Raw genomic sequence first — 24942 nt, 5'->3', positions numbered from 1 at the left:
TAACAGAGCTTTATTGGCATGATAAAACATTTCTGTATGTTTACACCGTCAAAGCAAATGTGAAATACAAGCAGTCACAGATCTGTGTAGTACGGTACAATTAAATGGGATAAAGATGTTTCTCAATTTTAGAAAAACTTGCTTGCAAAACCACAGAATGCATTTGTTTTTAGAAATGTTCATATAGGCCTACATGTAAGCAAGGGTAGCTTGGTATAGAGCTTTTGAAACACTCCTGCTCACTCAGATCAGCTAACACAGGGAAGTAGGGCTGTCACAATTATTACATAATCGTCTAATCGCAATTATTTGACATAATCGCGATTATTTTTCATAATCGTCATAATCGTTTCCATGATGAAAAATGTTTTTTTTAAAGTAAATAATAGTGGAAATAGCAGATCTACAAGCACACAACTCCTTGCAAATGTGAGGCGTTGTGTGCTATTTTCCCTACTTTTATGCAACACTTTTGTATGATGAAGTAGGGCTTTATTTTACGGAAAAACATACAAATGTGAAACTTGGAGATACTATGTTTCTGCTTGACAGTGACGATATGTACATATTATACATTTTTAGACTGATGCTTGTGGTTTGTGGTTTAACTATGAGGCAACACACTCACTGCCTCTGTGCATTTGATGTATTGCCTCATGTTTACCTTGCTTACTGTAAATCACTCTGGATTAAGAGATTAAAACATTGGTACAGTGTAATACGTTGTACCCTGCAGTAGGGATGGGATGATAAGCAATATTATCGTATATTGTGATAAAAAACACTCACGATAATCGTATGGTGGAGATTTTGTTTATCGTCATATCGTCCTCCATCATGCACTGGGATCAATTCACCTTTTATTTGCCGAGCTGCATATCTGTGCCGTCGGAAACTCCAAAATGTTCATTTTTGGGAAAATTAGCTCAAGTGGAGTTAGGAGGTTTTGACCAAAGGGCTTTTGTTCAGTAGCACATATTTATGAAGAAAAGAGAGGGCCAATTGGGTGGAGTTAGCTGGTTTGGCAGAAAGTGTGGAGTTAGGAGGTTTTGTCCCAAGCACTTTTTACTACTTTCCATTGGTTCAATGTTATTGCTCAGATGTGAATGGTGTTCAATATCCCTGATTTATGCCAAAAAATCTAAAATGGAGTTAAGAGGTTTGGGCCAGACAGTGACGATATCCAATACCACTTAAACCCTCTATAATTGTTAAAAGGAACTTAAAATATACATACTTGATATAGTATTTTTAATTCACTCTCCATCAAATGTCTTTGCCAAAAAATAGCAGATCTACAAGCTCACAACGCGACGCGTTGTGAGCTTGTATATCTGCAGTTTTTTGGCAAATGTTCCGCCCGGGATAGTGGATTTTGATTATCGCGATAATACTGTAAATCGTGTTTTCTTTGGTCACGATAATCGTCATATATGACATTTTCATATGGTCCCATCCCATCCCTGCAGACACTGAACCAGCAGTGTGAGCGCTACGGAGGCGAGGCGCTGCTGTGGTTCCAGGAGAGGCTGGACGCCATGGGGACGCTGCAGGAGAGCTGGGTGGAGGCGGGCCTGAGGGTCTTCAGGAGACACCCGTCCCCGGACGGAGAGCCCCCTGCTGGCCAGGAGGCCATGCGCGAGCTGAGCAGAGCCGTGGGCCAGCTCCACAGGCAGCTGGGAGTGAGGGTCAACGGAGAGAGCGGTGAGGAGGAGGACCTTGCCCCATAGCAGGCGATGATAGTATTCATTGATATGAAGTGTATGTTCAGTAACAGTGTTAAATAGCTATATATTCTGATAGTACTCAACATTGCTATGGAGTGTTTGTTCAGTTAAATAGCTCTATATTCTAATAGTACTTATTGCTATGGAGTGTTTGTTCAGTAACTCTCCAGCTCTTTATTAACGGTGTTATGTCACGCACCAAAATATCACATTATGCTACAGTAGGTCACGTGGTCCGAAAAGGAGGCGGGACCAGCAGTGCTGTGTTCTACCTGTAACGCACGTATACAGCGTCTGCTGTCGGGAAAAGACAATGTGAATAGCGTCTTCCCTCGTGAAGTTGCAAAATTTTTATCATTTTTATACATACAACTGCTAGTTTTGAAATTTGGTTTCAAAATTCACATTTTCACCTTGCACAGCTTCTGTGAGGGTAGTTTCAGAATAGAATGATATGCACACTCAACCCCCCCCCCCCCCCCCCCACCCCCATATTGGCCAATCAAATTCATTTATTAAATACATTAATTTGATTGGGTAATCAAAGGTAGGTTTACTTGACATCATAAAAAATATTAGCTAATTAGATAGCCTGATTTAGCTGTTTTGGGCGTGTCCTTCCCACTTTAAACAGAACATGCATTTTCAGGTCAGGAAACCAATTTCATCCAATCAGGATGGAGAACTCAGACAGGATACAGATTAAACAAGTGAAACTGGAAGTGATGACACAAGGAAATGAGGCGAGGCGTCCCTTATTTTTCCTGGAAATAAGGGACACCAAGCCGAGTGTTTCAGGTAGTTGGCAACCGTACATGCAGCCAGGGGGGTGTCACACCAAATTCTGGGCCCTGGGTACAAGGATTCACTGTGGGCCCCCCATGAATGTTCTTCATGGGGGGATGGGGTTTAACCCATTTATACTGGGAACGCATTATTACGCATTATTTTGTGCTTTAACTATTGAAAAATAGCAGATATACAAGCTCACTGCGTGACACCGAGTGCCGCGCTGCGGCAGTCTTTGAATATTTCAAATCCTTTTGGAAAAACCTATGTTTCTATGTCAGTGGTGCTCAAACTTTTTTTTATGTATTTGGCCACGGACCCTCTCAAAATATTTAGTTCCAGGGACCCCCCAGAAGCAAACCTTTAGTTACAAATGTTCGCTTAAAAAATACACATATTCAAAGATTTGCTCATATTTTCACAACTTTTCAAAAATAGCAGATCTACAAGCTTGCAGCGCGGCACTCGGTGCCACACTGTGAGCTGTATATCTGCTATTTTTCAATAGCTAGAGTATAAAATAATTAAGGCCCCTCCAGCCTTGGGCACTAGTAACTCAGTCCCACTTTCCCCCCTCTTGTGATGCCCCTGCATGCAGCGATGCACTCTTCAATCTGAATGTCATTGGGGAGGATAGGTGTCATCAGCATAACGGCGATGAACTCGTGATCAGGGAGCCCAGTCCGGTGTAGAGGGAAACAAGGAGGTCATTCGTCATAATGTCCCAGGGACGTCGGACAGCCGGTGGCGGTGCTATTTATATTTGGTCCTCTGCACGCCTCAAAGGATTGATGGCTCCTTGATGAATGGAGGCGAGTGTCCAGGATACCGTGGACCCTGGCCAACAAACTGAACCCTCTGATGCCTGATTTATGGAGGAACAGGGAAGGACAGGAGGACCAATTAACCCATTTAGGGCCTAGAATTATTGAATGCTTTAACTATTGAAAAACAGCAGATATACAAGCTCACAGCGCGGCACCGAGTGCCGCGCTGCGAGCTTGTAGATCTGCTATTTTTGAAAAATCATGAAAATGTGTGTAAATCTTTATCCACGAGTTTCCAACGCCCCATAGTGCATTGCGCAGACGCTGTACCGAGCTTCCGGCGCCGCAGCCGAGTGTGATTTACAAGCTCACAATGGGTTGCATCTGCGACGCGACGTGAGCTTGTATGTCTGCTGTTAAACCGGAAGTGTGGTCCAAACAGGTCCAAATAATCTCCAGTAAACTCCCGCGGAAACAGGTGGATATATATGTATATTCTAAAGCAAACATTTGTAACTCAAATATTTGCTTCAGGGGGGTCGCTGATACAAAATATTTTGAGAGAGGGGTCGGCGGCCAAATTATAATTCTAGGGGTCCTTGACATGAAAGAGTTTGAGAACCACTGACGTAGAAACGTGAAGGATTTAGAAGACAAAATCGGGTCAAAATTCAAGCTGCTGTTTTTTTTTTTTTTCAATAGTTAAAGCTTAAAATAATAACACGCGATAATGCGTACCCGTTCTAAATGGGTTAAATATTTTACTGTCAACATTGGGGGAAACTAATTGCAAATGAGTGCTTTCCAGAAACGCTGCCTCTGTTTTCTTTTTATCAGTCAGAGAGCCGTCGCCAACTTTCTGTCCGCCTGCTTTATGGTCCATTTGGAGTGGAATGGGTTTTGCCCAGTAAAATATCGTCGGCGTCGGGTGGAAACCTTACATGTCCAAGACCGTTCGTTTTGTATTCATCGTTTTAAAAATGAACTAAACTAGTGAAAACAGCCGATCTACAAGCACACAACGCCTCGCACCGCGAGGCGTTGTGTGCTTGTCGATCGGCTGTTTTCACTACTTTTGTGCGACAGCCTTGTATGATGAAGCAGGGCTTTACTTGGTGAAAAAACATACAGATTTTAAACTTGGAGATGCGAGGTTTCTGCCCGACAGTGACGATATGGGATGTCTGCCGGGGCTTAGGGTAATGGAGATGTAGTGTGTGGGGTTTGTGGTGGAGAGCAGGGTGAGGAGAGGAGAGGAGAGGAGAGGAGAGGAGAGGAGAGGAGAGGAGACAGCAGCACATCGCTGGCTGTTAGCAGCAGGTAGAGAGAGTGGATGCATCAGTCTGTCAATCAGTGTTAAATAGGCTATATGCACTGCAGCCATGGGCGGATTCACACTGCGGTCTCCGGTGCGTTCTCGAGACTGCTTGGCAGATGTTTTGACAGTGTGAAGCCTGTGGTTCTCCTCAGAAACAGCAGCCTCGAGAAGTTGGGTCTCTTCTCACTTCCTTCACAGGTGGTACCAATAATACTGACGAAGGCTCTGTTCCATTCTGGTCAAACAGAGTCAGGGTGCTGATATTGTGCATGTTGGCTCACATGCCCACTACTCCTCTCTGGTGTGGTGCAGGGACCCTCATGGTTCCTTGGGGGTTCCGAATGACCCCTTAAAAGGTGTGTAACTCTGAGAGTGTACAAATGGAACCAAAAGGACCCAGCCGTAAGGGTACATTTGGTTCCATTTGTACACTCTGAGAGTTATGGGGGTGCTTGAAATAATTAAAAGTTTGAGAATCACTGTGCTACATGAAATGGATCTGAGCCTTCATTAGTATCATTCGTAACATCTTTCAAGGAAGTGAGAAGAGACCCAACTTCTCTCCAATATGGCTGCGATGAATATAGCCTATTTCCTTTGATGAAAATAGATTGTCGACTACATCCTTTCACCTGCAAAAAACTAATAAAAACTAAGCTTAAGACTGAATATAGTGACAATTTCTAGACTAAAACATTAGGGAGGGGCTAGTGGAGAAGAGATTCAGTAGAACTAAGACAAGTCATTTTATGCTTAGCTGCGTGTGTGTTGCACAGACTACTGCCCTCTTACCTGTCAAACTATAAGAAACCCCCACAGGCACCACACCAGAGGGAGCTCCATTGATCTCATTACCCCCCGATTTGGCACAAACATGGGGATGAATTCATTCCGCTATTACGCCACCAAAATGTGGAACCACCAGCCATCAAAAAGTGTGACTCCCTATCCTCATTGAAAACCACCATAAAAAGAGCACCCTTGTCTGCAAGTCTTTCCACTGATTTACTTTTAATTGCGCCTGGTATTGATATTTTTTGGTGTAGTATTGTATGTCGTATGTATTGACCAATTGAATACATACTGTAGGACCATAATGGAAACAAGCCCTCAGGGCTTTTTGTGTTATACAATTTGTTAATAAAGTATTCAACCAATCAATCAAAACCAATCATTTAATTTAATGTAATATTTTATTGACAGTTTAAAGGTAGAGCAGTCCCTATTGGCAGTGTGCATACGAAGTTTGGCCCCGATCTGTCCAGCGAGATTAGATCTGAGACACAGATATAGACCCTCTGATGTATTCATATTCATATTTCTTGATTCATATTTCATTGATATTTCCGATCATATTTGTTCATCAGGAGTCCATAAACAGATCATGTCACTGGTCGCTGTCATGGACTCTTGGGCCGCCAAGCTGAAGAGCGCGACTGGCCGCTCAGAGGGCATGCAGGACTCTGATAGGCTGAAACTGGAGACGGCTCTGTCCGGTTTGCAGACGGCCACCGAGGAGGTTCTGCTGAACATCTCCAGCACCCAGTCAGAGAGCGACAAGAGCAGAAACACCACACATGACCCGTAAGAGGAGAGGGGAGGGGAGGTTGGATAAGGGACCGTATTACCTATGTTCCCCAGGTTCTGTGTTCCCCAGGTTCTACTGCAGGGTTCCCCAATTAGTTTTCCCCAAGGGCCGAATTATGTCTAGGGTACCAAGCCGAGGGCCACAACATTGCAGGGGGCGACGGTGGCGTTCCCGCTACTCCAGCGACAGTTCAGATACCGTCGTTGTCGGGTGAAAATCTTGTATGTCCAAAACAGTTCATTTTGCATTTATGTTTTTAAAAAATATTTTAACTAGTGAAAACAGCCGATCTACTTGTGTGCTTGTACCGGTAGATCTGCTGTTTTCACTACTTTTGTGCGACGGCCTTGTATGATTTGCGAAAGAACGTACAAATTTGGAGATACGAGATTTCCAGCCGGCAGCCGACAACGATGATATACTAGTGTTGTTGCTGCTCTTATACCACCATTATTACAGGGGTTGGTGGGGGCCAGACAGTGGCCCCCCGTGGGCCGGAAATGGTCCACGGGCCGCCTATTGGGGAACCCTGTTCTACTGTATGTTCCCCACTTACCACCCAAACCTAACCTTAACCCTAACCTCAGTAAAACTAAGCTGGTGAATGCTAACCTGCCGACGCTGGTGAATGTTAACCTGTGGGGAACATAGAACCTGGGGAACATAGGGAGGACCCCGTCGGATAGACAGCAAGACAGACAGACAGACAAACAATACTTCTTGACCATGATTTTCAATATTGACCCTTGTCTGTGCGTGTGTGCGTGTGTGTGTGCGTGTGTGTGTGTGCGCGTGTGTGTGTGTGTGTGTGCGCGCACAGTATTGAGGTGGAGCAGGTGTTTGACACCATCAGAGAGTTCATCTCCACTCAGTCCAACTACTTTGACTGTGAGAACAGCAGACTTTGTGACGAGGTGAGTATTCTATTCTATTCTATTCTATTCTATTTTGTTTTAAAACACGTTTTCAGGTCGGTTACACATTTGACCCAATCAGGAGAGAACTCTTACAGGATACAGAATAAACTATTGAGATGGAAGTGATGGCACAAAGACAGTTTGTGAACACAATAGCATTGAAGCTGATGGGTTCTCTCTCCTTGAAACCATCTGTCTCAAGGTTTCTTTGAGCCCCAGTTGCCAGGAAAATGTATAAAAAACTTTTGATGCGACATATTGTGAGCTTGTAGATCTGCTATTTTCAAAAGTTTTTTTAATTTCTTTTTACAATTTAGGCATTTAGCCAATGCTTTTAATCCAAAGCGACAATAAACAGCTAATACATCAATATAATAAGCAAGATAATATGTCAGTACATCAACAACAATATAACAAATGCATAGGAATATCAATCTAGAAAAAACAATGACATAGGTAGACCATGCACCTAATCAGTAAAAAAAAACATTTCTAAGGGTTGAAGTGGGTAATGTATGTTTTGTAATAATAATCAAAATAATAAAAGTAAAAAATAAAGTAACTAGTGACTAAAGTTTTCAAATAATTTTAGTGGAGTAAAAAGTACAGTATTTTCCTCAGAGATGTAGTGGAGTAGAAGTAAAATGGAAATCTATCAGATAAACCAGCAAACTCACTCACTCACACACTCCACACTCACGCTCTAACGCTCACGCTTATCTACGTTTATCTATTCACTCGCTTCAGCAACTGATCCCAAAGTTCACATGGTATTGGCGATTTACATTATACCAACGGTGACGGAGCCCGAATTTCATTTCTCCCAAATTAAAGCTGTTTATTAGCGTTTTCTTCCACTTCTGTTGAACTCTGCTGTCTGTTGCCAGGGTTACTGTCCGTTCCTCCAGGCCATGGGATAAATGCAAAATGCTGCAATTTAAACTCAATGAAGAACCCATACCAAAACAAAAAATGCTGCTATTTAAATACCCCTACAACTATATCGTTCTAATTATGTTCACCAATGATTTTCAAGTGTTTTTATTATGTTTTGCAATGTATGTTTTCTCATGCCAATAAAAATGGAAATAATCTGCTAAAGTAAAACACCTCAAAATGTAAGTTCCTTTACAGCGCATATCAGGTGGTCCTGTCCTTGATACTGCTGGTGTGTCCAACAGGTGGGCTTCCTCCACACAGCGCTGACCCGTTGGCTGGTGGACCTGCTGGTCCTTCTGGTGCCGGACCCCAGGGACCCCCAGGACCACCCGTCCCCTCCGCTGGGCCCTGGGGACCCCGGGGTGCGTACAGAGGTCACCCTGGACCAACTGGAGCAGGACGCCAAGAGTCTGACCCAGAGGCTGGAGCTCTTCTCCAAATACATCAGCAGGTCTGCACACTTTTGTTTTGGAAAAGAGAAGGCAGGGTAGAATTATACAAAAAATGCATTTAGGCCTAGAATTATTGAATGCTTTAACTATTGAAAAATAGCAGATATACAAGCTCACAGTGCGACACAGAGTGCCGCGCTGTGAGCTTGTAGATCTGCTATTTTTGAAAAATCTTGATCTATTTTTGCAAGTCTTTGAATATATCTTTTTAAAAGTGAACATTTGTAACTCAAATATTTGCTTCTGGGGGGTCCCTGGAACAACATATTTTGAGATGGGGGTCCGCGGCCAAATGCATGTAATTTTTTTGGGGGGGGATCCTTTCCGGTGATGAGCTTAGACTTTTTACAAGGGCCAGTGACAAATTGCAGCCACCGGTAGGTGCTCTTTTACAGCGGTTTTGAAGGAGGGTAAGAAGTCACACTTTTGTATGCCTCTTGGTAGGGTATTCCACATTCTGGAGACATAGCAGCAAAATGAATTTGACCCCATTTTTGTGCCAAAACACTTGTAGTCTTAATTGAACTCAGACAGTGTATTATATGGAACCAAATGGACCCTACGTAACTTAACGTAAGGGTCAATTTGGTCTCATTGACGTCCTATCAGAGGAGACCCTCCATAGGTCTTGTAGGGGCTGTGTCCTTCCGGTGGGGGCTCCTCATTGGAAGGCGGGCCAGTAGTAGCCTGGTATAACCAGCCTATATACTAATGCATCTAGCTAACTAACTGCAGTAACATGGGTGGATGATATATATGGTTTATAGTGCACGGAGCCTATTGGAATAAAATGGGGTGAAAATAATTGTCTACTCCAAAGTTAGAAAAATAACAAAGGACTTCACAGACACAGGTTCAATAGTGTCCTTGAGCGTGGCTTGTTGTTTTGTTTTGTTTTTTATTCCAGCTCCTGTCAGCTGATCCTGGAACAGCAGGTTCAGAGGAGCAGCTCCCAGGACACGGCTGATAACATGAAGTATGAACACAACACGCTACAGGTGAACACTGACATTAACAGTGTTTATTCCCTCGCCATTCCTAGGGAGCAACATTGTGTTGTATTATATTTACTAGCCCTTACCCGTTCAAAGATATGAACTCCGAAATGGGGTTATGGGGTGTGCACTGTGCACACAGTATATGAGGGATGGAAAGTAACTTTAACTGGTGCTTGCATGATAATATGTAGGAGCATCAATGTAAGAAATACCCGTTTTGTTTAATGGCTACAGAGATACTGTGTACCGATCTGCATGATTTTTGGACAACATCTGTAACAGGGACAGTCCCTGTGTGACAGGCTCCCATTGTATTACTTCTTTTTTTAAATCTAAAACTATGCAATGTTTCTCAATGTGTGCCCCTTGAAACTGCTTGAAAGCCAGTATTGTATTTATCATTTTAAAAATGATTTAAACTAGTGAAAACAGCCGATCTACAAGCTGTGTGCTTGCAGATCGGCTGTTTTCACTACTGGTGTGCGATCTACAAGCTGTGTGCTTGCAGATCGGCTGTTTTCACTACTGGTGTGCGACAGCCTTGTATGATGAAGCAGGGCTTTACTTTGCGAAGAAACGTACACATTTGAAACTTGGAGATACGAGGTTTCTTCCCGACAGTGACGATATTTACATCCCCGTATTATGTGCCCATGGATTCTTGGGCATTGAAAACCGTGCCCATGCAGAAAAAAGGTTGAGAAACACTGCATTATCAGACACGCTCACAGACACACATTAGATGTATATCACTACACAAATGAACAATGAACAAGGAAAGACTGCTTTCATCTTTTATGCTCCAGATTAGACAAATTAGATCTAATCAGGAGAGAACTATTACGGGATACAGAATAAACAATTGAAAATGGAAGTGAATTGATGGCACAAAGACAGTTTGTGAACACAATAGCAATCTCTCTCCTTGAAACCATCTGTTTCAAGGTTTCTTTGAGCCCCAGTTGCCAGGAAAATGTATTAAAAAAAACGTTAGAAAATAGCAAATCTACAAGCTCACAATATGTTGCATCGCATCAAACATATAATTTTCGAAAATGTCTGAGTGTCTGTCTGTCTGTCTGAAACAGCGTTTCTCCTCAGTGGCTGGCGCAATTGATCTGAAATCGCATCACCATTAGCATATGAACACACCTGACATATCGTAACTGTGAAGCCCGTTTGTCACTTTCACAAATCATATACTGTATATTAGCATTTTTATGGTGTATCTACTATCTATTCTGCATCTAGCATGAGGCACATCTATTCTGCATTCTGTGTGTGTGTGTGTGTGTGTGTGTGTGTGTGTGTGTGTGTGTGTGTGTGTGTGTGTGTGTGTGTGTGTGTGTGTGTGTGTGTGTGTGTGTGTGTGTGTGTGTGTGTGTGTGTGTGCTAGTTGACACAAATGGAACAAACTACTGCTATCACCATCCGCACCAACACCAAACTTGTCTTAACATCACTTAACCATTGTGTCTGTGTGCATGCGTTTCCGTCTGTCCGTCTGTCCATGTCATTTGTCCCCGTCCTCAGAGGGAGTGCAGTGATTGGATGGAGACCTGTGGGATCCTCCTATCAGAAGCGAGGGCCGTTGCCATGGGGCTGTCCGTCAACAGCCAGCCTGGCCCCGCCTCCGTCGCTGACATCACCTCCCCTGCGCACAGCGAGGTGACTCTGGTGACAATATTATATCATCCTCACCTTAATAAACTAATGGCCACCACTCATTTTTGAGTGGTGCTAACCACTTCTACGTTTGACTTTGTTTTAAGGTTTTCAGGAAAAATAAAAAGCTGATCCAAAACAAAACTATATGATATTTCTTAACCATTTGGCCTAGCTCCATGAAAGCATGATCCTTTTCAATTAGGCGATTTTACCAGAGGTGGCCATAGTGTCATGAGGAAATAACTCCTCAAAAAATTACAAAGGCCATCAGTTTATTAAGGTGATATTATATTACATTATATTATTATAAAAGACCAAAGGCTCGGCTGGTTAGCTAAACCTAACAAGACCCGCTGGCCGCTGCAATGGTGTCCAAGCAGGACAACTGCGTTGACGGGGTACTCGATGGTCGTGTAACTATGACAACCTATTCGACAAACTTGTACGGTGTGAAAACTGTGTGTGCGTGTGTCTTTCTCTGTGTGTATGTGTGTGTGTGTGTGTGTGTGTGTGTGTGTGTGTGTGTGTGTGTGTGTGTGTGTGTGTGTGTGTGTGTGTGTGTGTGTGTGTGCGCGCGCGCGCGCGTGCGTGCGTGCATCTGTTGACAGGTGGATCTACCAGCTGAGCCTGAACCTGTAAGAGAAGGCAGTGATGCACAGCTGACAGAGGTACACATACTGTAACATACTCTTAGAAATGATGGTTTATGTTTCTCATAAGATCTTGCATTATTACTCGTAGTTTATCATATTGTCGCTGCTGGTGGAAACCTTGCATGTTTTCATGATTCAAAACAGTGAAAATTGCTGATCTACCGGTATACAGTACAAGATTACAATGTACACTGAGAGGCGCTGTTGTGACCTTGTAGATTGGCTATTCTCAGTGCTTTTGTGTGGCACTTTTGTGTGATGCTGTAGGCCATTAATTTCCCCCCAAAAATGAAATATGCTTTTTGTCTGACATCCACCATATTATATTTTCATACATGTGGACTGTTAGGAGCTCCTCCTTCATTTTCCATATTCCTATGATTCTAAAGTACTTACTCTGTGTTTAGATGAGTGATTGCGACCGTCAGATCGCAAGTTACAATGAAAAGCTCCAACGGCTGTCTGTCTGTCCGCCACGTCACACTTTTGGCCTTACTCTTATCTCCGGCACCGTTGCCCCCCCTATCCATGCCAAACTTTGCACATACACTCCTTGGCTGTCAAACCACAACCTCCGCCCCTGATTTCTCACATGCCCCTCTTCTAGCGCCACCATGAGGTTGCCGACCTGACGGTCGCTTATCTCCCGATTAGGGAGTTTTATTGATTGATTGATTGAAGACTTTATTAGAAGTGTGCATAGGAAAAAGTACAGTTTCATGACGGTACAGTTCACTGGTATTGGTCTACTAAAAGGAGATCCTAGAAAAGACTAAGCTTATTTCCATAGGAAACCATTGAAGTATCTCATATAACATTGAATGACAGACGGATAGAACACAGTAGTCAGGAGAAAAAGGGGGAAACAATTAAACAATTACAATTATTACAATTTACTGGTATTATTGTGTATTTTATTTTCATTATCATTGATATTACTTGCGCCAACAGAGCGCGCAAGTACTGCGTTCGGTGCCGTCTGTTTCCGGTGGTATCTGTCTGTCTGTGTTTATGTCATCCAATGAGAAAAACACAGGGTGACGTCACCAACGTGGTACCTCGACAGAGTGCCAACTTGCCCACCCACATACCAGTACATACAGACAGCACCATACAGTACAGATCGCAGTTACTTGCGCGCTCTGCTGGCGCACAAGTAGGCCATATTATGGCAACGAGTGGTTGGCACCTCCACAGAATGCAATCTAGTTATTGCTGCTGTTGCTGGTGTTGTCCTGCAGGGGGAGCCGGTCGTCCATGAAGAGGAGACTGCGAAGGGGGAGGAGCCACGTCCAGCCTCCGTCATGAAGCTGATTGGCTACGATGGGAACATCACAGAGAGGATCCTGGGAGAGCACAGCGTCCCATTGGACGGGGTCTGGACTGTTTACAACACACATACGCACCTGAACAACCTAACCTGATGCTAATGATGTTAGTGCAGTGGTCTTCAACAGGGTCCTCAGAGTTACTACAGGGGGTCCTCCAAATCTTTGTGTGATAGGAACTTGTTTTTTCCCCCTTTCTTATATTAACAACTTGAACCCTAGTGTCCATATTCAGAGAACTTTAGCCAAAAATAGCAGATCTACAAGCTCACAACGCCTCGCGCTGCGAGGCGTTGTGAGCTTGTAGATCGGCTATTTTCGGCAAAGAGCTTTGGAGGGGGAAAAGAGCACACTAAGTACAGTGAAAGGTCAAGTTTATAAAGTATTGACCGTTCAAGTGGTTAAATATCTGACAACACATTAACATGAATCCAAAATACAACGATGATCGTGCTGTCAAACAATGAAAATATATCTATGAACGGATTGTGGGGGTCCCTGCTCCATCTCTCTCTCAACCAACGGGTCCTTGGCCTGAAAACGTTGAAGACCCCTGTGTTAGTGAATTCTAACTGTCTGTCTGCATGTCTGTCTCTCTCTCTGTGTCAGACAGACAGACCACATGGTGGTGAGTCCAACCACAGCAGACGGTCATCAGGGGTTTGATGCTCTGGTCAGCATGGAGATGCTCCATACACAACTACAGTATGTTCACATCTCTCTCACATCTGTTAATACTTTTGAACCAGTTTATCCATTATTTTATATGTCAGCGATTCAAAAATAGAAGATGTGCAAAGCTTGCATTGCGGCACGAAGTGACTCGCTGTGAGCATAGGCGATTTAAGCCTCTGCTAGCTGGGGGTGCAAGACAGGCTGGAATCCTCATGCACTGCGTGTGCGAAAGATTTTGGGTTTATTTTAACAGGTTTCTATGGTTTCTTTTTTACCTAAATGTAACACAATATAAACAAAAAAAAGTGAACAGGCGCTTCTTTTTCTAGACACCATGAGCATATGTCTAAATGCTTTATTTACTTATTTTGCAGCACAGGACATATAGCCAAAGAGCATCAGCATGTCAATGTCAATCATTTTGCAACCAACAGTGTCAAAGCATTTAGAAAAAAATAATAATAATAATAATTGAGTAGGCTACATGACAAATGTATCTGCCTTATTATACAATGAATTGCAGCCTCCTGTCTTTTGTTCTTGCATAGTATTCAATTATTTGGTAGGCCTACACGTTTATTTCGTGTTCCTTCTCTTATCTGCAGAATGCCTAAATTTGACAATCTTCAGTTACTGTTGTCCGTAATAACTCTGAGCACAGACTATTCTGGGTTAATAATATGCGCGTGTGTGTGTGTGTGTGTGTGTGTGTGTGTGTGTGTGTGTGTGTGTGTGTGTGTGTGTGTGTGTGTGTGTGCGTGCGCGTGTGCGTGTGTCAGTGACGTGGAGATGAGGGCCCAAGGTGCTGAGGAACGGGCCCTCAGAGCAGAGGAGGCTCTACAGGCGGCCATGGTCCAAATCAAGGTCCTGGAGAGACAACTGAAAGGCCGTGTGGAACCCAAAGGTACCGTAGGTCTCCCCATGAACCCAAATGTTGTGGGCATACGTCACCATATCGTCGTTGTCGGGTGAAAATGTCCAAAACCTTTCGTTTTGCATTATAATTTTTAAAATCATTTAAACTAGTGAAAACAGCCGATCTATAAGCACACAACGCCTCGCGGTGCGAGGCGTTGTGTGCTTGTAGATCTGCTGTTTTCACTACTTTTATGCGACGGCCTTGTTTGATGAAACAAGGCTTTACTTTGGGAAAGAACGTACAAATTTGAAACTTGGAGATACGAGGTTTCTGCCCGACAGTGACGATATGTCATACTTAACATTTAGCCAATGAGGAAGCAGAAAAAAACTGCTTTTAGCCAATGAGGAAGCTGCGTAAAGGTGACGTCACGAAAATGCTGGTTCCTCATTGGCTAAATGTTACTCCGTAAAGTGCGTAAACTCGAGCTGATAACAATAGTGCGTTGTCCTTCAGGCAACCACACTACCGATAAAAAAACCCTTTGATTTAATTTGATTTGATTGGTTTATATGTGATTGTGTTGCAGTTAAGAAGACCCTGACCTCCCGTCCCAAGCAGCCCCCAGCCCCTCCTCCGCCCCCGCCCACAGCCTCTCCTCCTGCCTCCAGAAGGACCGCCCCCACCCCCGCTGAACCCAAACCAGGAAGTAGCACCAGGAGACCCAAGAAACGCTGAGCCCTCTGCTATTCACCTGGTAACTATTCACCTGGTACTCTGGTGATTGGCGCTGATATTGTTCATGTTTGGCTCACTGGAAACACTCTGCTACACCAGTGGGTCTCAAAGTGTAGTCCAGGGACCCTCATTCCTAATGGTCCTTTATGGGTGTGTAACCAAATTCCATTTGTACACTCGCAGAGTTATGGGGGTCCTTGAAACTAAAATGCTTGTTGGGCTCCAACAAGCATGCCAGGCCAGTAGGTAGCGCCCTGGTGGTAAGTGATATGTTATACTGTACCATAGATGAACAAGCGTGCGTGCGTTCCAATCCACTTTTGGTAAACCTTCACTTATTTATCCGTTCACAAAAAGACGGGCCTTGATATGAAAAGCTTTGAGAACCTCTGGGTTAAACTACTACTTGTTTTGTTTTGTTATGTGACTTTGGTGTTGAAGAATATTTAAAACAGATGGATATGAATAAGTTAAGTTTGTTGTCCAATATTTAACGTCAGACTGGAACACAGTATGGAATGTTACATGGTGTTTAAATAAATTCCTCATTTCATTCACCATTTATTAAAGTGTGTATTTTGTACATCTTACACGAATACAGAATGTTTCTCAGAGGGTTTTCCAGCAGCAAGATGAGGAACAAAAAGATACAAAGACAACCAATGTGTTTTTATGATCTACATTTTATTAGGATTTTCACGGCTTTTGATCATATCCAAAATGAAAATATTAAACGAAAATAAATCAAACACAAAACAATGAAAGCGCCCAAATTACTTGAAACAAAAGACACACAGAAGGAAACCAATCCAAAGCCAAACAATAACAACAAAAGGAACCCAAGGATGTTTGTAAAAAATCAAATCAAATCATTACAGTATCTCACAATAAAGGAAAGAAACGTCCCAGTCTCTGCTGCTGCATAGGTGTAGAACTCTGTAGATGCACATGTAATGCCAGTGGACAAACCACGTTTCCTACCATTATTCACAGTTTATAATTCAACAATTCAAAATTGTTTCAATGTGTTGTGTTTTCTCCAGTTGTCCCACGTATTGATACCACAGCCTACCAGCAGGGTGTGCTGTTGTTCTGAATGTACTGATTACGGTACCTAACTGTAGCAGTCTACTATCTGCCTCCAAGGCTAGGTAAAGAAGGAAAAGGACACTTTATAGACCATAGCATGACAAACTGGAGCAGATGTTGTGGAATGCATTGAAGTCAATGTGAGAGGAACATTTATGAATGATCATACAATAATTATTAATGATTGACACATTTGTCAAATAATCAGTTCAGAAAAAGAAAAGAATACACATTTTGTTTACTGGTCTCTTATTTTTTATGCTCAACCTATATCATCTTATTGAGAGGTCTAAAGAACACAGGTACGTTTATGATTGAGTAGTATGGCTTTCATTACGAGACAGTCTGGTGATGGTGATGGTAATGTAGTTGCTCTTTAGATACCTCAATAAAAGTATATAGTGTGCACATCAACAATTAATGAAGCAGAAAACAACATTCCTTACTGTATGCCTTTTATATTCCTGAACCGATTATTTTACAAATATCACAATCTTTAATACATATTAAAGGTCCACCAGTCTCTCGTTGATTCCATCTAATGTCTGGCTCCAGTTTGATTGCTTGATTGAATACTTTATTAACAGTTTGCAAAAAAGAAGCACAGAGGTACAGATTGATACTAAAGGATGTAAAGGATGAAACCCAAGAAAGCCTCTGGCTTGTTTCCATTGGGGTCCTGTGTATCAGTGGTTTCAACCAGTGGTCCTTGAGGGGGTTCCAGGTGGTCCCCAGCTAAATGATGGAGAGTTGGTAACCAAATGGACCCTTATGGATCTTTAACTCCAAAAAATATTTTACACTCGCAAAAGTTGAATTATTGTTAAACATCTGCACCATTTAATTTATAAGAAGTCTACACAATTAGAGGATGTAGGAGAATTGTTATTTTTTAACAACGTTTGCCTGTGCTACCACATCTATACACCCACGTTTTGGGTCTGAAAGGATAATTCAATACTTCTACTCCACTACATGTCGGATCCAAATATTGCACTTTTACTCCACAACATTTATTTGGAAACTTTAGTTACTAGTTACTTTGTAGATTTATTATTATTACAAAACATAATTAACCACTTCAATCCTATACATTTCGGCCATTTGAAAATAGCCGATCTACAAGCTCACAATGCGTCCCATCATTTTCAAAAGATTTCGTTCCTGCATAACTTTCAGGTATGATGATGATGTCAGACGCATACCCGCCATACCGTTGTGTGACCAAGTGGCGCTGTTTTGCACACACAACACACACAGACAGACACACACACACAACCCCCCATTGCAACCACCCAGAGTGCTGTTGCGCAGACTGCACCGCTCAGTTCACACGGGTGTGATTTTTCTTTTTCTTTTTACATCATAGGTGAGTCTGTGTCCACTGCCTCGGTGGGGGGAGGAGGAGGAGGGGGAGGGGTTGGTGGGGGGAAGGGCAGGGGGAGGAGGTCAGGGGTCAGGGGGAGGAGCTCAGAGGGGCGGGGGGAGGAGGAGGAGGACAGGAGGAGGTGCTGCAGGAGGCGCAGGTGGACGGCGGAGGCCGGGGAGGCCGAGGAGAGGAGGTCCAGGGAGCTCTGGAGAGCCTGGCAGGCTGCCCTCTCTCCTTCTGCCATGATGACCTGAGGAGAGGAGGAGGGGAGAGATCAGTGGTGGAAGAAGTACTAAGATATTTTTCTTAAATAAGAGAAGAAATACGACAGGGTTTCCTAAATAGTTTTCCTCAAGGTCCGAATTATGTCTAGGGTACCAAGCAGAGGGCCACAACACTATCGTCACTGTCGGGCAGAAACCTCATATCTCCAAGTTTCAAATGTGTACGTTTTTTGGTAAAGCAAAGCCCTGCTTCATCATACAAGATCGTCGCACAAAACTAGTGAAAACAGCTGATCTAGATAGAGAGATCTAGAGAGATCGGCTGTTTTCACTAGTTTAGTACATTTTTTAGATGATAAATACAAAACGAACGGTTTTGGTTTCCACCCAACAATGACGATATACTAGTGTTGTTGCTGTCTTATACTACCATTATTACTGGGGTTGGTGGGGGCCAGACAGTAGCCCCCCACGGGCCGCCTATTGGGGAACCCTGAAATACGACAATGTAGAAACCAAAGTAAAAGGCCTGTGTTCAAAAATGTTACTTCAGTAAAAGTACAAAAGTATTGGAATCTAAATGTTTGAAAATGACAGATCTACAAGTTCACAATGTGTCGCATCCCAAAATTGGGGCTGAAGTGGTAATTGTATGTTTTATAATATAATGATGTATATCTGCAAAGTAACTATACTAACTATAGTTTTCAAATAATTGTAGTGGAGTAAAAGTACAATATTTTTCTCTGAGATGTAGCGGAGTATAGGTAAAAGTACAGAAAATTGGAAATACTGCAGTTAAGTAAATATATACACACTGGGAGAGAGGTTAGACAGATGAATGGATGGGTAGACAGACTTACCTTGATGTGAGCTTGTCTCTTGGCTTCAGCCTCAGCAGACAGAGACAGCTGCAGCTCTGCAGGTAGACACACATCCTCTCTGCACACACACACACACACACACACACACACACACACACACACACACACACACACACAATATCTGCTCAGCATGTACGTGATCATCACACACACAACAAGGACTTTTCAGTCAGTGCATGTGCTCGTGTCTATACTGTTCTACTGCCAGTATGCAGCACAGTCAGACACTGCATATTTTCATTGTTTACCTGTTGCTATGGCAATGAGCCTACTGTAGCCTCGCACTGTAATTTGTGTTTGTGATGGTCCCCCGCTAAAGACATGCATAGATTGTTATTATGTCGTTGCATGTTTAGCTGTTATCTTAGTGTTGGTCGTTATGCCTTGATTGATCGACGACCCCGCAAAAGACCTGCCCATACTTGCTTCCTTCAAGTTCATCTCCCGCTCGTAAAGAGAGAGCACAAAAGAGAGCACCTAGAGGCCTACTGTATTTGAACCTATATGGTTAAACATTGATTCCATTTCTTTCCTGCAAGTGGAAAGATTGTACCTGATGAAAATGTATTGCTGAAATGTTGTGAAATAAAAGTTTAGCAGCACTGTAATGTTGTGTGACAGTTTCTTTTGGTTTAGTCTACCAGTGATGAGTTGATGACCTCTGACCTTAAAGACAGTAAGTATTTACTTTCCTACACTGTTTCCCTCTCAGCCGTGCTACTGTCTGCAGGCCTGGCGGCAGGACTCAATGGCTTAGGGGGCCGTCTGTGAGCATAAGTTTGCGACCATTATGCAAATGTGTGTTTCAAGTAAGTGGCTTTTAAAATTTAGAGTATTTGCAACTCGGTAAAACCGGTTTCACTGATGCACGGGGGAGGTGCACGGTGGTCCGAGTTAAGGGGGCCCGGCCCCATCTTGCACCCCCATGCCACGGGCCTGACTGTCTGTCTCTCCTACACTGTCTCCCTCTCAGCTGTCCTACTGTCTGTCTCTCCTACACTGTCTCCCTCTCAGCTGTCCCTCTGTCTGTCTCTCCTACACTGTCTCCCTCTCAGCTGTCCTACTGTCTGTCTCTCCTACACTGTCTCCCTCTCAGCTGTCCTACTGTCTGTCTCTCCTACACTGTCTCCCTCTCAGCTGTCCCTCTGTCTGTCTCTCCTGCACTGTCTCCCTCTCAGCTGTCCTACTGTCTGTCTCTCCTACAGCTGTCCTGTCTGTCTCTCCTATACCGTGTCCCTCCCTCTCCCTAGTGTCAAAGAAAAGAAAGCACCCAGTCCTTACATCTCCGTCCTCTCTACTCGGAGTCCCCATGGACAGACCAGGGCGTCCGCGGCCGTCTGGACCTGCTGTCCCACGTCCATCCTGTGCATGAGGACGTGTGTGAAGGAGTGTCTGCTCAGCACGGCCCTGACAGCCTGCCTCACCGCCGCCTGCAGCAGCTGGGGGACGTCGGACACGGACGCCGTGCACAGGACCACGTTCTCCACACGGTAGTAACACACCGCGCTCACCTCTGCACTGAGTAGGTCCTTGGTCATCACCTGGACACACATGAACACACCAGTGTTGTTTTCGTCGACTAAAACTATGACGAAAAATGTTTGTCGACTGTGTTTTTTTCACTGGCGAAAACTAAATGAAAACTAAATAAAAACTAAGCTGTGATGACTAAAATATAAAGACAATTTCGTCAACAAAATAAAAACTAGACTAAAACGTTAGGGAGAGACTAGTGGAGAAGAGAGTCATTTTATGTTTGGTTGCTCTCCAGTGTTGCATGCTGAAAATAGCCGATCTACAAGCTCACGTTGTGAGCTTGCTATTTTCAGCACAGAACCAAGTGTAAAATCAGTCATTAATGTCATCAAGGCCTGCCAAAATACATTTTCGTTGACTAAATCAACTGTAGATTTAGTCGCCTAAAATCTTATGATATTCAGTCGACTAAAATTAGACTAAAACTAAAACGTTTCAGGTGACTAAATTATGACTAAAACTAAATGAACATTTTATTAAAAAGACTATGACTAAAACTAAATCAAAATTTGTTGTCAAAAACAACACTGGAACACACACACGCGCACACACATGCACGCACACAAACAGATTGTATACGGTGTGTGTTAGTAAGGAAACGAGCATGACCTAAGACGTCACAGCAAGCATGATGTCACAACTCCAGTCGTAAGCCAGCATTGATTGGAGAAAGACGGATTCGACTCGGATCAGATCAGAGAATAATAAGTATTCCAGAATCAAATAGAGCATGGGTCTTCAACAGGGGGTCCGGGACCCCGAGGGGGTCCTCAGAGTTCCTACAGGGGGGCCACCAAATATTTGTGTGATAGGATAATTATCACACAAATATAGTTTGTGTGAGGGTTCAAGTTTAACAACTTGAACCCTCGCATTCCCTATTCTGAGGAGAACTTTGGCCTAAAATAGCAGATCTACAAGCTCTCAACGCCTCACGCTGCGAGGCGTTGAGAGCTTTTAGATTGGCTATTTTCGGCAAATAGATTGGGTGTGGAGGTAAAAAAAAGAGTATCGACAATTTAAGTGATTTATAAATGTCTGAAAAAACACTGATGACAGTGCTGTCAAAAAAGTCTATGAATCTACCTATGAAATCGAGGAAAATCAGCAACACAGTTTTATAACATGTATAACATATAACATGTAGAGGGGGTCCCTGCTTCATCTCTCTCTCAGCTAAGGGGTTCTTGGCCTGAAAACGTTGAAAATGCCCCCCCACCCCTCGAACCAGCTACCAAAATGTGCAGTCCTTAACAAATCTTCATTACAGAGTACATTCTAATCAATGTAACCGATTATGTTTTCATGTCGTACCGTGTGAGGAGGAACCTTCAGCATCTTCAGACGAATGTCCACTTTCTGACACACGTCTAGGAATGGGAGGTAGAACAACAGACCTGAGAGATGGATAGACAACACACACACACACACACACACACACACACACACACACACACACACACACACACACACACACACACACACACACACACACACACACACATAGTAACACAGTACATATAGACACACTGACACATGGTACACAGACAACACACCTCACAGGCTCACATAAGTGCTTCTCAAACCTTTTAAATTCAAGCACACCCAAATTGATATGCGTTTGGCCGTGGACCCCCTGGTTTTGTTCCAGGGACCCCCTGGAACAAAACCCCAGATTTGTGGAGGTTTTTCTAAATGTTCTCAAGAATTGCTCGCGGCACAAAGTGAAGCTCGGAGTATGTAGATTTGCTATCTTTGAATAGCCGAAACATAAAATATGGATATAATGGTTACAATAAAATTCTGATGCTGAATTAACATATTTTGCTGGGGACCCCACTTTAAGAACCACTGGCATAAAGTACAATGCAAAGATGTTCCATTCATGTAAACATTTTACTCTACTCGTCATCAGTCTACTTATAAGTAAATGGTAGATTAGGACTACAAACAAGGAGTAGAAGGACTACAATAACCAGTGGTGACCTGGTCCCCTGGGCCTTCCTCTCAGCAGGTGACCCAGTCTGTAGATCACAGCTCGCTCGTGCTCTCTCACCACCTGTCAATCAAAACAGCAGCTGTCAATCAACAATGCAAAGGGCAGTACGTATACGTGATGATGAAGATACGATCACACAAGATTAAATAAGGAGTGTGTTTTAAATTAAAACTGGGGATGCACGATTAATTGTTCATCATATCAGTATCAGCCAATATTCACTCAAAAATGCGGTGTTGGTCAAATCTGAATCGACAAATTTAGCTGATATTTTATTTTATACAATTTATGTTTGAATGAAGCTGGAAAAGCCTGTTTTGATGATTGAAGGCTGCAGATTCATTCAGTGTTTTCTGGAGATGCTCAAAGCTCCACTGTTATGTAATTTTCCTCTTCTACCCCAGATTTGAACACTGAAAATTTTACCATTGAGCTAATAGAGGTTAGAGAGCCTGCCTGCATGCTCAGGGGATAAATTAAATATTGGCCATCAGGTCTCTAGGTGAGACATATTGTATTAACATACTCAAAATTACATTTTATTCATTAAAAAAATTCACATAGTGCTGCTTTAATACTGTACATTATCTACAGCTGTGTAGAATACTAAATGTTGTATTTTTACTACATTTAAATTGTTTTAACTAATAATTGCTTCAGTAAGCCTCATAAACCAAATCCAATTATTAAGAATGCACAGTTTTTTCATCTGTACCCAGAATCACAAGTGTAATGTAAACCATTCTGGAAACGTGTATTGCAATATACATTTGACCATGCAATTATTTGATTATTACTCAAATTGACAATATTGTGCTAGATTGCAGGTATGTGTGAGTGGAAGAGTCTTACTTGAACACAGAACAACCAGACAGCAGGTATGTGTGAGTGGAAGGAGTCTTACTTGAACACAGAACCAGATGGAGAGCGGCAGGAGCAGCAGAACCAAGCTGAGGACCACAACCATCAACAGCCACTCACACACTCCCAGACTCCTCTGCTTCAGACCTGGCAGAACCAATCGAAACACACTCTGCTTCATACCTTTCAGGCCCAAAACCAATCAGAACACACTCCAAAACTCCCAGACTCCTTTGCTTCAGACCTGTCAGAAGAACCACAACCTATTTATTATAACTCTATGACCACAACCAATCACAATATACTCCAGTTCCCCAGACTCCTCTGCTTCAGACCTGTCAGAACCAATCAAAACACGTTCTACGTCATACCTCCTCAACCAGCCGTCATTGTGTGCCCAGCTGAGAACTGCTACCTATACCTCTTGCTATTGAGGTACTGTAGGTCGGTTCTCAGCTGTGCCAGAAGAGAATATGATGTGCAACGTTTGTGACATGAAAGATGTCAAATTCCATTTATATGTTTTATTGCGACCGAAGGTCGCAGTTTACCATGAGACATGACAGGGCATCATTAATTTTGATGACATCAGGGAACTCCATATATGGGCATAAAAGGGATTCTGTTAGTGTGACATCACAGTGAAGCCAGAGCGTGATATGATGACACATTTTTACGGTCTAATGGCAAACCCATAGACCGTAAATATGTGTACACACACTACACACGTACAAGCTGTCACATTTCTCATGGTAAACTGCGACCTTCGGTCGTAATGATGCCCTGTTTAGAGAGATCCCTGTGATGCCAGGGGAACAATCCCTTTTATGCCCATATATGGAAATCCCTGATGTCCACAACCCTGATGTCCACATCACTGTGTCGCTCGTCGCCCTGAGGCCAAACCAAAACCTGAGCTATTCTGAAAAGATGATGGGCAGAAGTTGGAGTGGTTGTTTATTCATGAAGTATTTAAGATGGCACATTTTGTTTCTAGAGCCAGGAGTAGAAGACAATCTCAGCGTTTCAAATAGGTTCAAGTCCGGTCTCCTGTTAAGCTGTGAGCTGATGTTATATTTTAAATTGTATTTATCTGCCATGTACAGTATGAAGCTTGAGTGTTTAAGTTGATTATTCGTTTGATCATTGTTGGTGATTTGTCATGTCAGTTCATTGTCTATGTTAGGGGTCTTCAACAGGGGTCCGGGACCCCTCCTCAGAGTTACTAGAGGGGGTCCTCGAAATCTTTGTGTGATAGAAGCTTTCCCCCCCCCCTTTTTAAAATAACCACTTGAACCCTAGCATCCATATTCTGAGAACCTTAGCCAAATAGAGCAGATCTACAAGCTCACAACAAGAGGGGGGAAAAAGCAGACTAAGTACAGGTCAAGTTTTATACTGTAAGTATTTACGGTCCAAGTGGTTCAACATCCGAAAACACAAATTGACATGACTCCAAAATACACTGATGATTGTGCTGTCAAAAGATGAAACTATATGGAATCTATTAACAGGTTGTGGGGTCCTTGCTTCATCTCTCTCTCTCAACTAAGGGATCCTTGGA

At 43.0% G+C, this 24942-nt stretch overlaps 1 protein-coding gene across 1 annotated transcript in view; it reads left to right on the top strand.

Annotated features, from left to right (window-relative positions):
* The window catches only part of axdnd1 (axonemal dynein light chain domain containing 1), a gene marked incomplete at its 5' end in the record, with an annotated part of 40793 nt that extends 25299 nt beyond the window's left edge, over positions 1 to 15494 (top strand). The window contains 11 exons of the mRNA XM_080731147.1: positions 1470 to 1704; positions 5969 to 6185; positions 7010 to 7103; positions 8288 to 8496; positions 9405 to 9495; positions 11029 to 11172; positions 11772 to 11831; positions 13058 to 13192; positions 13758 to 13849; positions 14599 to 14723; positions 15268 to 15494. Coding sequence (XP_080587273.1) covers positions 1470 to 1704; positions 5969 to 6185; positions 7010 to 7103; positions 8288 to 8496; positions 9405 to 9495; positions 11029 to 11172; positions 11772 to 11831; positions 13058 to 13192; positions 13758 to 13849; positions 14599 to 14723; positions 15268 to 15416 — 1551 coding nt within the window. The 3' untranslated portion in view covers positions 15417 to 15494. The remainder of the gene's footprint in view (positions 1 to 1469; positions 1705 to 5968; positions 6186 to 7009; positions 7104 to 8287; positions 8497 to 9404; positions 9496 to 11028; positions 11173 to 11771; positions 11832 to 13057; positions 13193 to 13757; positions 13850 to 14598; positions 14724 to 15267) is intronic.
* Between the last annotated feature and the right edge of the window lie 9448 nt (positions 15495 to 24942).

This window comes from Nannobrachium achirus, assembly GCF_963921795.1.
Source record: "Nannobrachium achirus genome assembly, chromosome: 1".
Taxonomy (NCBI): domain Eukaryota; kingdom Metazoa; phylum Chordata; class Actinopteri; order Myctophiformes; family Myctophidae; genus Nannobrachium; species Nannobrachium achirus.
This window is presented reverse-complemented; position numbering and strand designations above follow the sequence as displayed.